This window comes from Sapajus apella, unplaced genomic scaffold, assembly GCF_009761245.1.
Source record: "Sapajus apella isolate SASKATOON/1434 unplaced genomic scaffold, GSC_monkey_1.0 scaffold26, whole genome shotgun sequence".
NCBI lineage: Eukaryota > Metazoa > Chordata > Mammalia > Primates > Cebidae > Sapajus > Sapajus apella.
In genome coordinates, this window is record NW_022436966.1 from 2,458,200 (window position 1) to 2,472,700 (window position 14,501).

The 14,501-nt window shown below is 40.8% G+C and overlaps 1 protein-coding gene and 1 non-coding gene across 7 annotated transcripts in view; both read left to right on the top strand.

Annotated features, from left to right (window-relative positions):
- Window positions 1–11,261, top strand: part of PAIP2B (poly(A) binding protein interacting protein 2B) — a 32,137-nt gene extending 20,876 nt beyond the window's left edge. For all 6 annotated transcript variants that reach the window (XM_032291794.1, XM_032291795.1, XM_032291791.1 and 3 more), the window contains 3 exons: window positions 4,238–4,386; window positions 8,540–8,716; window positions 10,012–11,261. In XM_032291794.1, the coding sequence (XP_032147685.1) occupies window positions 4,249–4,386; window positions 8,540–8,716; window positions 10,012–10,068 (372 nt within the window). In that variant the 5' untranslated portion in view covers window positions 4,238–4,248 and the 3' untranslated portion in view covers window positions 10,069–11,261. The remainder of the gene's footprint in view (window positions 1–4,237; window positions 4,387–8,539; window positions 8,717–10,011) is intronic.
- Window positions 5,864–6,004, top strand: LOC116560703. The gene has a single exon (XR_004273091.1). It is a non-coding gene; the product is annotated as a U4 spliceosomal RNA (small nuclear RNA).
- Window positions 11,262–14,501: the final 3,240 nt, after the last annotated feature.

Genomic DNA, 14,501 nt, shown 5'->3' on the forward strand with positions numbered 1-14,501 from the left:
TGTTACCCAGGCTGGAGTGCAATGGCGCGATCTCGCCTCACCGCAACCTCCGCCTCCTGGGTTCAGGCAATTCTCCTGCCTCAGCCTCCTGAGTAGCTGGGATTACAGGCACGCACCACCATGCCCAGCTAATTTTTTGTAGTTTTAGTAGAGACGGGGTTTCACCATGTTGACCAGGATGGTCTCGATCTCTTGACCTCGTGATCCACCCGCCTCGGCCTCCCAAAGTGCTGGGATTACAGGCTTGAGCCACCGCGCCCGGCTAAGATCTAATTCTTAAAGAACTGCTTCTCAAGCAGTAACCTATTTCAAATTGCACATTTGTCTTCTTGATATATAAAAAAATGTTGTGACAGATAGTGGTTTGTGTGGCAGAGTTAATTACCAGTGTTTATTGAATACCTATATAAGCTATTGCTAGGTAACAACTTACCCCAAAGCTTAGCAGAATAAAACAACAAACATTTATTATTTCATAATTTCTGTGCATCAGGAATCTAGGAGTAGCTTAGCAGGTTGCCTGTGTTTGAGACTTTTACAAAGTTGTATTCAAGCTGTCAATCTGGGGCTGCTGTCTCATCTGCAGGCTTGCCTGGGAGGAAAATGCATTTTTCTAAGCTCACTTACCACAGTGATTCATTTCCTTGTTGAATGAGCCGCTCTGTAGTGTAACTCACAACATGTCAGCCATTCAGCCTCTTAACCTGATTTATGTAACCAAGCATTCCTCCCATCTCTGGAAGCTATGGGCATATTTTCTTTGTCCTCACTACACTAGACTTTCATCCTTGATGTGGATGAGGATCAAGTGAAATAATGTGAAATGGTGAAAAGGAATGGCTAGAGAAACAGTGCTCAAGCATGGAAAGTGAGCTGGGGAAGAGCTGGAAACAGAAAGAATGTTACATGAAACTGGGAGCAGGAACTTCAGGGAAGTTAAGGGCGATGATCCTGTTTTCCCTTATGTCTTCCCCAAGTTGGAAACATCCAAATGCCTTCCCTAGGAATTAACAATCTCCAGCAAAATCTCCCTATTGCCACCTACTAAATGTGCTACTAAAGTCAGGGCACATTAAGCACCAGTTTACTCACACCCAGTAGGCCCACAAAACAATGTTGTTCTTGAACTATGTGCCTTAAAGTATAGGTATGGAAGTACTTTCTTAATTTTTAAACAGTATAAAAATTAAGTTATTGGAATGCTGCTGTTTAGAAAAACCAAACTTTCTAATTGTGTGGAAAACACAGGTTGAATAAGATAAAAATGCAAATCAACACTGTATAAATCTATTGTAAGAGAATCACTTGCCTAGTATTGACAATACCATATCAGTGTTTTCAGCTTCTTTGAGATATTTGCATTAATTCAGTAATAGTTTTTATTGAGTTTATGGTAATTTTCCATTCCCTTTCTCATAAACAAGTACATCCTATAATTTGCTGTCTGTGTTCCACCTTGCTCTTGAATTAGAAGGGTTTTTTTTTTCTTTCTTCCTTTGCCTTCCCTTTTTCCTTACAGTCATGTGCACTCAGGACTTATATTTTGGGCAAAGGAAGATATTTTTAAAAACTAAACTCTGATTTCTGATTCTCTGTGGATGATTTCCATATTGATGGTGACAAATCAGTGTGCTGGTTGCAAACAACTGCCAGATAAATCTCTGGAAATAATAGTGCAGTATATCTTGCTACCCAGCAAGGTTCAGGACCTTTAAGAGTGTCTGTGCTTAGGAATGCCCAACCTACTTATACAGTTGCCCTGGCATTTAGAACAGTCTTGCTTCTGTCATTGTTATGCTACAGATGGAAGTGGTAAAAGTAAAGAACTGCTTTCTTCCCCTCTATAGCTTATGAAATTATTATAGATCTGTGTTTGGAATATACATTGATTTCTTTTGTTTCTATTTAAAATATGTTAAATAGATATATTTCATACTAGTAGCCTTATTTAAACCTGCAGTGATTTAAATGGTTTCTATTTTAAATGAATTATTTTAGAACTATGTACCAGTGAGTTATTTTCCCATCTATTCTTTACTCTTCACAATTTTACCTTGTCTTTTTAGAATATTACATTTCTAATGTCCATAACAGGTTAGGAAATTCCAAAACAAAAAATAAAAATGAAAAAAAAACCTTTAAAGAGAACCAAGAAAGAATATTTTACCCTATCCAGAAGCAGAGAATAACTGACTCATGAGAGTAGCCAAGATGGAAACAGGCCTGGGGAAATAATTTGTTAAAGAACTTAAAGAGGCCCCAAGGAAGGTGGGGTTCAGGGTAAAGATGGAGTCAAGGTTGAAGGGAGATGAGTTAGAGAAGGAAAGTTGCCTAAATACAGTTAAGCCTCAGGTATTTGTGGAACTCTTAATATTGTGGTGAGTTACAAAATCTATAAAACTCAGTCTCACTTGTCAGGAATTGAGAATCTAATTGGAAGGAGAAAAATTATGCATATGAAACAACAATTAAGTAGTGTTAATGCTGCACTAAGTACAGAAGGGAAGCAGTGAATAAGTAGAAGCAAAGTAGTGAATAAAGAGTGGAATGATTTTTGAGGAATTATTAAGATATAGATTAATAACAGAAAAAAATTTTTCTAAATGATAGCAAAAACATCAAAATGGGTTTAGAAGCCAAAATAAACAATTTTGTTTACATACAATTTTACAAAACTGTAGACAGAAACATATACATGAGCTAGAAAAAAATTAAGGCCAGCAAAAATTACCATTAAAAATTAAGTAAATATAATGAATAACATTTATTTTAGGTATAAACTTTCATTTAAATTATTTTATAAAGAATAAAAATTATAGCAAATAGAATAAATGTTTTTACAAAAGATAAGGAAAAGATATATACCCCAGTAGAAAAATGGGCAAAGTACTTTAGCAGTAAAATTACAGAATAGAAATATAAATGGCCAATAAACACATCTCAAAATAATCAGCCTCAGTAAAAATTAAAGAAATGTAAAAAAAATGCAAGTTTTACTTTATGAGATTGGCAGTGGTTTAAAAACTGATAATACTTATCAATGTTGGGCAACAGGCACTTCCACACTACTGGTGGGAATTTAAATTCTTATGGCAGTGTGGCAATGCAAAGAGCCTTAAAAAAGGGAACATACTCTCTAGTGTAACATTTCTATTTCTAGGAGATATCCTAAAGAAATCATTAGAAAAGAAGACCTTTACAAAATAGAACCTTTATAAAACAAACATTGGAAACACCCCTAAAAGACGGTATGGCTGCCGGGCGCGGTGGCTCACGCCTGTAATCCCAGCACTTTGGGAGGCCGAGGCGGGTGGATCACGAGGTCAAGAGATCGAGACTATCCTGGTCAACATGGTGAAACCCCGTCTCTACTAAAAATACAGAAAATTAGCTGGGCATGGTGGCACGTGCCTGTAATCCCAGCTGCTCAGGAGGCTGAGGCAGGAGAATTACCTGAACCCAGGAGGCGGAGGTTGCGGTGAGCCGAGATCGCGCCATTGCACTCCAGCCTGGGTAACAAGAGCGAAACTCCGTCTCAAAAAAAAAAAAAAGACGGTATGGCTATATTATTAAATAACATAGGACTGAGAAAAAGCAAATGATAGGGCATCTTGTATCACATGATCCTATTACTCTTGAGAATGGATACTTGGGAAATGTGTATGTTTGTATCTGCACACACATACGGAAATTCAGGAAGGTTATATGCACCACATCGTTAATTGTTCCTAACTCTGGATGGCTGGACAATGAATGGCTTTTTTTTCCTTTTTGCTTATCAATTTGATCAACATGTATTTTTTAATACATTTTAAAGAAAAGCAGCTTGAGAATTAGAATAATATGTAGGTGCTTACAATGTTCGTTAAGAATGCATTTTCTCTATCTTTTTAAATGTTAAGAAAGTGGTAATGATCTTGACTAGGTTCCAGTACCTACAGAAATTTGGCATGGGAAGATTCCCACCCCTCCCACCCTGGTCCCACTTGCCTAGAAAGACTAAGTGAACCTAGGTGTTGATAGACATCTTTTCTTTAAACTCTTAAATAATTGCACATCTGTATAGTTGATAACTGCAGGATATTAATGGTCTTATAAGAGTTACAGGCTAACAGTTTCTGTTTGTAGTTAAAATCTTTGACGTAGAATTTCAGAAGCTTCCGACAATCTGCATGTTTTAGATCTACATTTTCTTTATCTTTACATTCATTTTATCTTTTCTTTTGCTCCTCTTTAGGTTCTATCATAATGAATGGATCCAGTGTGGCAAATACATCACCCAGTGTAAAATCCAAAGAGGACCAAGGGTTAAATGGGCATGATGAAAAGGAAAACCCATTTGCGGAGTACATGTGGATGGAGAATGAAGAGGATTTCAACAGGCAGGTAAAGAAAGAAGTGGAAAAGTAGAAAATTGATGATACATGTAACTCAAGGGCTATAATATTTTATTGCCAGTTTGTTACAAAATAAATGGATACAATTAGCTTTAGGATAACTTAAAAATTCATGGAGGGGGTGCTCATGTGGAATGACTAAGAAATATCTTCATCTGGTAAGAGACCAGAGTGATAGTACCTTGGAGGAAGATATTTATATTTTTCTTACCATGTTGATTAAAAGAGAACACAAGTATCAGACTAATTAGTTGATATCTGAAAATCCACACGTGATGAGCCCGTGTATAACCAAATAGATTTGCATATACTCCACACTATGATATGCCTTCTAAGTGCAGTTCACATTACACAGTAGCTACTGCAGAGTGGCCCTGCCCTTAGCCTCATTCTGGCTAGATTTGTTTATGTTATTTCTCTCAGCAACCATAGACCATTCTAGAATATTCCCATAATTTAAATCAAACAGGACTCTTCTCAATGTTTAGAGGATTGACATAAAACCCTTGTACCAAACCAAGGGAGCTGAGGTCCTTTATCCTACCCTGATTGTAGCTTTAATCCTAGGAAGCACTCTGGTTCTATAATTCTCTGTAATGATCAATGTGAAGCTAATTGCTTGAACAGTGGAGCACTAAAAAACAGAATGGTAATGAGGTTGTTTTTCTATACTTTGTAGTTTGTTGCTTTCACTTGCTTATAGGAAATGTGATCCTCTGCATTTCATTTTGAAAATAAATGAAGACATGAAAGAAGTTTAAGGCCAGGCATGGTGGCTCATGCCTGTAATTCCAGCACTTTGGGAGGCCAAGGTGGGCAGATCACTTCAAGTCAGGAGTTTGAGACCCGCCTGGCCAACATGGTAAAACCTCATCTCTACTAAAAATCTAAAAATTGGCTGGGCATGATGGTGTCCTTCCTATAATCCCAGCTACTTGGGAGGCTGAGGCATGGGAATCACTTAAACTGGTAGGCAGAGGTTGCAGTGAGCCAATCATACCACTGCACTGGGCTCTGTCTCAGGAAAAAAAAAAAAAAAAGGACGATTCACAACTCTCACTAAAGGTAAATAAGTTTTCCATAGGATTTTAGAATGTCGTGTTTGGCTTTTTTGTTGACCTAACAGTTTCACTCTGCCTTTATCCAGCCTCTGAATGAAATAGATGTTGTTGAAAACATAAAACAATTTTCACTAGCTTTCTTAACACTCACCGACATGCTTTTAACTCCAGTGATCTCTGCACCAGGACTATTAGAAGCCAGATGTCTGAACTGTGGGTCAGCTCTGCGCTCCTACATGGATGAGTTTAGCAAACTCAGAGGCAGGGTGCGTGGAAAAGTGCTGGAAAGCCAGGGGCTTGCAGATACACACATGCACTTACACACGTGCACACACACATGCACACACCCCCCACAAAGAGATTGAGGAAAGACAATTCAGGAGCTTTAAAAATTATAATAACTTCAGCTTTGCACAGTGGCAGCATCATAGCCAATGAGGTTTATCTAAGGCACGATTATTGCTAATTGAAAACTTCTCCCAATACCCCACTATGATGACTTGAAATATAGTCAGCATTGGCAATTTTTGACAGTCTCTATGAAGACTAATTTTTTTTTTTAATTGTAACTTTTTTCTGGAGATGTAGGAAAGCAGTGACAACAATATCCATGGCAGCCAGCTTCCAGTATTGCAGTAAATACCAGGCCCTAAGAAGGGCTAAGCAGATAAACAGCTGTTTGCTCTAATTCCCCCAACCCTAATGTTTTACAGGTAATACTTAGCTTGGCAACATAATTCTGGTTGTTTTGTTTTGTGTTTTGTTTGTGTTTGGAGATGGGAGTCTCACTCTGTTGCCCAGGCTGGAGTGCAGTGGCTCAGTTTCAGCTCACTGCAACCTCTGCAGCCTGGACTCAAACCATTGTTATGCCTTGGCCTCCTGAGTAGCTGGGACTACAGGCATTTGCCACCCAGACTCAGCAGATTTTTGCATTTTTAGTAGAGATGAGGTTTCGCCATGTTGGCCAGGCTGGTCTTAAACTTCTGGCCTCAAGTGATCTGCCTGCCTCAGCCTCCCAAAGTGCTGGGATTGCAGGCGTGACCCACTGCGCCTCACCTGGCAACATAAAGTTGTTTTGGTCTAATGCCATGTGTTATCGAGAAACAGCAGCTGTGTGCAGACAGGGCAGCATGGCATGCCTCAGACAGGAACTCGGGATGGCAGGATGCAAGTCTGAAATAGAGAAGTGCATTAGGTAGGGGCTGGCTAGACTACTTGAACAAAGATTCAGCAGTAATGCATTGTTTCATGTCTCTGTAAAGTTAACCCAAGGTAAGCATTCTGGTTAGACAAGTGATCTGGTGCCCACTTGGTCCCTTCCATGGTATTGCTCTCCCAACCCCAAGGCATTTATCAGCTGAGTGGCTGAGGGAAAACCAGAAAGTTCAGCAGCCGGGAAAGGGGGAGGGAGCCAAAGGCCACGGCAAAGGGTCTCCTTTTAACCAAGGGATGCCAAAGTGTTCACGTCTCTTGTGGGAACATTCTGTGATGAATAGTCACTTGGCCATATGCAGCATGTGAGGTGACAAATGTGATTTTAACTGAACAGCCTGGTGCTCCGAGAAGGAAACAGTTTAAAGGTGATAGCCAGCAGCTTCCATCTAATGTGGCTATATTGGAATCTGTGTGAATTGCACGTAGCCCATGCTTCTATTAAACCCATGCCCAGCAACCATTTTCATTGGTTGTGCCAGTGAACACGGGTAAATTTAGTAAGAGCGCACATACTGTTACGCTCTTGTAGAGTCAGGGCAGCTCTTAGGTAGTCATATTACATCTTATGGCGTGAAAATATTAAGTACTTCATAACTGTCTAGTTTTTACATGTGGCTAATTGTAAGTGGTAAATAGTTGAAATACTGTTCTTTAAGTCTCACTACCAGTGACTTTTCCTCTGAATTCATTAGGTAACTATATGCTAATTTGGGTGATTATTTTTTGCTCGGCCTCACTCCTGATGGTGGTGCTAGTGAGCTGTGAATCTGTCACCAGGCAGCCTGCAGGAAAAGGATGCCAAACATGAAACAAGAAGCCTATCAAAGACACTGAAATCTGCAGAGTGAACCATACTCTTTAGTAAGAGTTAGCAATGTCTGCAAAGAAGTGTAAGATATCCTAGATGCATACTGCCTTAGTTTAGGGCAATGTTTTAAGAAATGCAGAGTTGCTTGAATATTCATATATTTCATCTTCTTTTGAAACACTACATTGATTATATAATTTTCTAGTGGTAGACTAAAAAGTGTTCTTTATGACTTCCTAATGTTCTGAAAGTATTTTTCTCCCTTGAGGATTTCCTTACCCAAAAAGTGTCTAGAAGCTAGAGCACTGGTTTTGATTTTATCTCCACTAGCCAGGTCATGACCTAGTTATATACTTGCTATATCTTTTTCATATTTCTTGTAAAATGGAAAATTTAAGAAGGGTTACTTCTTGACAAAACTGAGAAAAGAATTTCAGGCTCTAAAATGATTTTCCGTGATATCTGTATCACCTATTAGAGATTTTAGAACATCTGTGGAGATCTTGAATTTCTATTATTGTGAATAACTATTTTCTTAGTCTTATTGTTAGAATTTGTTTGAGAAGAAATAAAGTTATGTTATCTCTAGCCTGTCATTAGATGCATTGGGTCCTTAGATCCATTAGATCTCATGTAAGATCATAATTTTTTTTTTCAAGGAATCGGCGTCTCATTCTGTTGCCCAGGCTGGAGTGCAGTGGCACAGTCTTGGCTCACTAAAGCCTTGACCTCCTGGATTCAAGTGATCCACCAGCCTCAGCTTTACAAGTAGCTGAGACTACAAGCACATATCACCATGCCTGGCTAATTTTTAATTTTTTTTTGTAGAGACAAGGTCATGCTATGTTGCTCAGATGGGTCTCAAACTCCTGACCTCAAGCAGTCCTCCTGCCACACCCTTCCAAGTTGCTGGGACTACAGTTGTGAGCCACTGCATCCAGCACAAGATCAATCTTAATTGCAGTGTAATAACCTCTAAAGGAAAGAAGTGGAGGAAAAACTGGAAGGATAAGTACTGCTGTGACAGTAAGTCTGAGCTGCTCCCCTTTGTTTGCTAGGTGGAGGAGGAGCTGCAGGAGCAAGACTTCTTGGACCGCTGCTTCCAAGAGATGCTGGATGAAGAAGACCAGGACTGGTTTATTCCATCACGAGACCTGCCTCAGGCCATGGGACAGTTGCAGCAGCAGTTAAATGGACTGTCAGTCAGTGATGGTCATGATTCTGAAGACATTTTGGTAAGAGCCATATGTAGTTTCCCATGTTATATAGTGAAAAGGATATAGGATTTGGAATGACAGACTTACTTTCTGGCCCTGCAACCCTCAGCAAGTCTCTGGAGCCCTGTGAGCTGCTGTTTCTTTGCTCGTAATATGGGCATTATTAATAAGGGGTGCATTGAAGGTGCATTGCTCCTCATAAAGCACTATAAAACATTACTGTTGCTAGCATCACCACCTTTTTTTTTTTTCTTGCCAGGATTGGATGCCACCAACTTTTATTTTCTAATGGGCTCTTCAAAGTAGAATTGGGATTAAGAATAACAATTTGAATACTGAAGAAGTTTCTTCTCAAATTATCATTTGCTGCTATTCTCTTTTACTGTCCCCCAAATCTGTATTTAATATATTTTTAAATGATTCTGTTATAAAAATTGGCTGTTCATTTTGGAAGAAATGTACTCCTCTGAGGTCATTTTCTTCACTTATAAAACCAGATAAATTAATTTCCTGCCTTTCCTATTTATGTAACATCAGTAGTCTGTGAGCAGGCTGGGCATGGTCACTCATGCCTATAATCCCAACAGTTTGGGAGGCCAAAAAGGGTGGATCACCTGAAGTCTGGAGTTCGAGACCAGCCTGGCCAACATGGTGAAACCCCACCTCTACTAAAAAAACACAGAAATTAACCAGGCATGGTGGTGCATGCCTGTAGTCCCAGCTTGGGAGGCTGAGGGAGGAGATTGCTTGAACCTGGGAGGCAGAGGTTGCAGTGAGCCGAGATTGCACCACTATACTTCATCCTGGGTGACAGAACATGACTCTGTCTCAAAAAAAAGTCTGTGAGTAATATAGTTTTCACACAACTCATATTCTGAACAATCTTCCTTGTGGTTTGCTAAGGTTTGGGATATTCACAAGAGAGTAGAGAACCAAAGAGAATAAAGAAAGATGAAGAAAAATAGAGATTATAGTATCCAGACTGGTCTGATGGAGTACCCTGGTTTTCAACAAGTTAAGTTACTCAATGAATTGAAAAATTCTTCTTGGAGTTGAAATTACAGGCCTCTGATGACATTTTGGAAAGCATCAGGAAGGAAACAAGAGTCTAAAGAAGGAAGAAGATGATGAGCTTGCTCAGGGCTATATAAGGAGCAGTTGAGAACAACCTAGCAATAACAGCATGAGTTACAAGGAATTTTCTTTCTTTCTCTCCCTGAAGCCTAAATGGGAAGGTACTGATAATGATGGACTGGGGAAGTTTTAAAGTGCAGCTTGCCTTGGGATTTATTATCTCTTGGTTGTTATTTCAGAGCAAAAGTAACCTGAACCCAGACGCCAAGGAGTTTATTCCAGGAGTGAAGTACTGAGCCAACAAATCTTTGAGGAGGACTTGTCTGTCCCCACATCTGGGGATAGTAATGCACAAAATGGAGGAGCTGAAGACGGGGGTGGGGTGGGCAAGGGGTGCACAGTGGGAAGGGGAGTGGTGGTCTCTCGATACTGTGACTCTGAGTAACTAATGTGCTCAGTCTTATTCTACAAGCCTCTGAGTATTTCTGTTTTCTTCTGCTGACTTTTGTTTGGAGCAGTTTCCTGTTTTGTTTTTTTAAATAGCTCTTTCGAGTTAACGAAATTGCATTTTCCTCCCTTCATCAGGAGTTTTCTGGGTGTTTAAAACAAAATAAGCTGACCAAGAAAAACTGAGTATTTAGGAAATGCCCCTCTCACCCTGCTGTATGCTTACCAGAGACAGTGAGACCTGGAGAACTTCTTGTGGAATCTATTGAGCTAGATGGGAAAAGGGACAAGCAGAAAGAGCAGGTGGTGCAAACCGGAATTTGAGGCTCAGCTCCCCCACCCCTGGGGTCTCCTACAATTAACTGGGATAACCAATGGCCTGCCGAGCCCTTGCCTCTTTGTCCTGAACCCCATTCGAGAAAACACTGACTTAAAGTACTTAGTTTACAGTAACTTTTGATGATTGTTGAAAGTTGTAAATCAGAAGGTGGGGCTGTGATGGCGGTTGTCACTTGAGTCATTTAGTTACTGTTGTCCTGTTCATAAGCCCTTGTTCACCACCACCTCAGACTCACCATTTATCAGTAAAAGAGCACGAGGGTTGATCTGCCACCTCATCTTTCATGGAGTCTATTCCCCGGCCTCCTTTACACTCTATCCTACTCTGTTTTTAAGAAAAGATACTGCTACCAAAGGCATAGGAGAGGCCTGCTATGCTGGCCATTAGCCTGAGCCTGCAGAAGTCATTCTTGAATCTGTTGTGTCTTAATTTTATTTGGACAGTTTTTTCCAGCCTCATCAACACTTCGTCTTCCTGGTGTCTTAATTCCCTCAGACAAGTTTATGCACTTTTTTAAGGAAATATTTTTCAGGACACTAGTAAGAAGCTCAATTCATAGTTTGGATATTTCTCCCCACCTTACAGAATTATGGAAAGGAACTCAAAACCAGCCTAGGAGAGTGAGTCCTGCTTGACCCATGTGACTGTATACCTGACCGTCTGGGATCTTTTCAGCTATTAAAACATTTTATTATTCCTACATACCAAGTTTTGCAAGTTTCCTAAATTGACCTCTTAGAGTATGTTTCTTTGTCTTTCCTGCCTTTTTTTTTTTTTTTGAGATGGAGTTTCGGTCTTGTTACCCAGGCTGGAGTGCAGTGGTGCGATCTCGGCTCACCGCAACCTCCGCCTCCTGGGTTCAGGCAATTCTCCTGCCCCAGCCTCCTGAGTAGCTGGGATTACAGGCACGCGCCACCATGCCCAGCTAATTTTTTGTATTTTTTAGTAGAGACAGGGTTTCACCATGTTGACCAGGATGGTCTCAATCTCTTGACCTCGTGATCCACCCGCCTTGGCCTCCCAAAGTGCTGGGATTACAGGCGTGAGCCACCGCGCCTGGCCATGTCTTTCCTGCCTTTAACTTGATGGGGTCTTTTGTTGCAACCCTTAGGAAACTAAACTGGGTGCTAGGAGCTGCCTTTGTGTATAGAGATGTAGATGGCAGTGTGGTGGTTAAGAGAGCTACCAGGCCATTCTCCCAGGGATGAGGATTTGCAGAGCCCTGAAGATAATAGAGGCTTTTCTCTGATTGCTGTTGTGCTGATAGGCCTACAGGGAAAAAGATATGTAACTTAAAGTTGGTGTAAATTCAGTATGTGGATGTGGGACAGAGGTTGGAAGGAAAGGACCAGGGTATGGAAAGCTGAAGACATTCTCCTTATGAGCTCTCGTTGACTTTTTGAACAGTGACAAGCTAATGTTAAAATACAAACTCACATTTTTTTTTTCCTATTTGAGTCTGTAGGATTATATCATTTGAAAAAAATTGCCTGCCTTGTTACGTCACATGTCATAGAAGAGTAGCTTAGAGAACTTGTGTTACCAAACATACACATTAATTCCCAAGGCCTCTATGTTGAGAGAATGAAACTGTTAACTCTTTTTCAGAGAGGACTATGAATAAAGAAGCTTCAGCTTTCAGCTGGGTTGTTCCCTCTAAAAAGGAAAGGGCATTGCAAGTGCATATAGGAAATCTCTCTCTTCTGGGACTGCTTTTCCTCCTTCATCTTCCATGAGCCTGTCCAAGCTCAGAATTCTGAAGGCTGTTAGAAATGTTTTGGGATTGCAGAGAGAAAGGGGCTTGACTTTTCTTCTGCTGTGTTGGTCTGTTTTGGATGTCAGTCTTCAGCATGATTTCACAAGGCGTATTTGGTCAGGACTATGAAAACTTCCTGCCAGTTTAGCATGGAAAGTGAGGGCTCTGGCATTTGTAGTCCTCTTGAGACACTGCATGTGCTGACTCCAGGTACAGGAGGCAACTAGCAAAGTGATTCTTTTTTAAATGCATAGGACCCTGCTTCCAGCAGTTCCTCATGTAGTCCAGCTCTTTTTGCCATCTACTTTATGTTGGGAGGTGGGGGCACAATTGTCACTCACAACACAGGCTCCACTAGTTAGAATTTGCTACCTTCTTAACAGAAAATGCATGCATGTCTTGTTGGACCTTCACTGGGGAAAGGCTGGGAGCCTCTGGATGTCTCAGACTTCTCTCACAAGAGAAGAACCAGCAAGCCAGCCTGGACACCTTAACTTTTTAATGGTGAGACTTGTATTTCTAAGGGATAATTTTGATGTTGGATTTAAGCCACTATTCTTTAAACTTTTTTTTTGAGAAGGCGTTTCACTCTTGTTACCCAGGCTGGAGTGCAATGGCGTGATCTCAGCTCATCACAACCTCCGCCTCCTGGGCTCAGGCAATTCTCCTGCCTCAGCCTCCTGAGTAGCTGGGACTACAGGCACGTGCCACCATGCCCAGCTAATTTTTTGTATTTTTAGTAGAGACGAGGTTTCACCATGTTAACCAGGATGGTCTCGATCTTTTGACCTCTTGATCCACCCGCCTCGGCCTCCCAAAGTGCTGGGATTACAGGCGTGAGCCACCGCGCCCAGCCTAAACTTTTTTTTTTAATTGGCAACTAGAAGTTTGATAATTTGCATAGAAATAGAACATGTATTTTTAACAGTTGCCAATCTGGCTGATCCCAGTGTTAGTTTATTAATGAATGACATGTAATTATTGGGATTATTTATTTGACTCTAAAATTCCAAGATGAAAATAATTTACCTCTTTCTTTTCAAGGGAAAAATAACCAAATGAATGCCTTTTCAATTTCTCCAGGCCTTTGAACTGCAGCAGAAAATTCAAGAATACAGTTGAGGCCTGGGCGAATGCAGCCCTGGGTCTTTGGGCCGGTTTCTGACTATAATAGTTGACTTTTGGAAATAACATAAGAGTGAAACCAGAAGGATCCTAAGGCACCTTTATCCAAAACTAGAACGATCCTGTAGCACCTTTATCCAAAGTCATAGAAGCTGGCATCTCTCTTTATTTTATTTTATTTTTGTTGTTTTTGTTGTTTGTTTGTTTTTAGACATAGTCTTAATCTGTCACCCAGGCTGGAGTGCAATGGTATGACCATAGCTCACTGCAGCCTCAAACTCCTGGGCTCAAGCAGTCCTCCCATCTCAGCCTCCAGAGTAGCTGGGACAACAGTTATTCACCACCACTGCCGGCTAATCATTTTTATTCTTTTTATTTTTTGTAGAGACTGGATCTTGCTCATTTCCCAAACTGTTCTTGAATTCTTGAATTCAGCCTCCCAAAGTGCTGAGATTATAGTCATGAGCCACCACACCCAGCCTAGGGTCTGTTTAATTAAGGTTATAATGCTTACTGTGGCTTAAAATACCAAGCAGCATTTTCCAAATTGTTTATTGCTATTGCCTTGATTTTGGAGAAGGTGGGAAGTAAGGAGGTGAGGTGAATGTCCTAGCAACGAACACATGTTAGAGAGGAAAGTTGTGTGAAGAGGTTGCAAAAGTAAACAGCATGAATCTTCCTACATTAGTGCTGCTGCAAACCCCAGGTAGACAAATGATAGCCCAGGCTCCTGAGCCATCAGGAACCCAGGAGTCTTAACTGCACTGTGAGGAGGGGGCAGGCCTTCTTCAATGAGGGTCCCACCGTTTCAGGCTAATAGTCCTTCTCAGTTTAGGTGATACTGCCCTGTTGGAACTGGTAGAAACCTGACAGATTTGATCAAGATTTGGAGATGTCCGCATATTGGGAAGGACTGGGTGTCCCTAGCCACTCTCCTCTGGGATAACGCAGACGTCATTAGTTTGGGAAGCAGGTGGGGAGAACAGGAGGATTGATTCTGATTTGGTTTGTAGTCGGGGCCTCCGTCCACATTTCCCCACATCACTCACTGCACCCCGCAT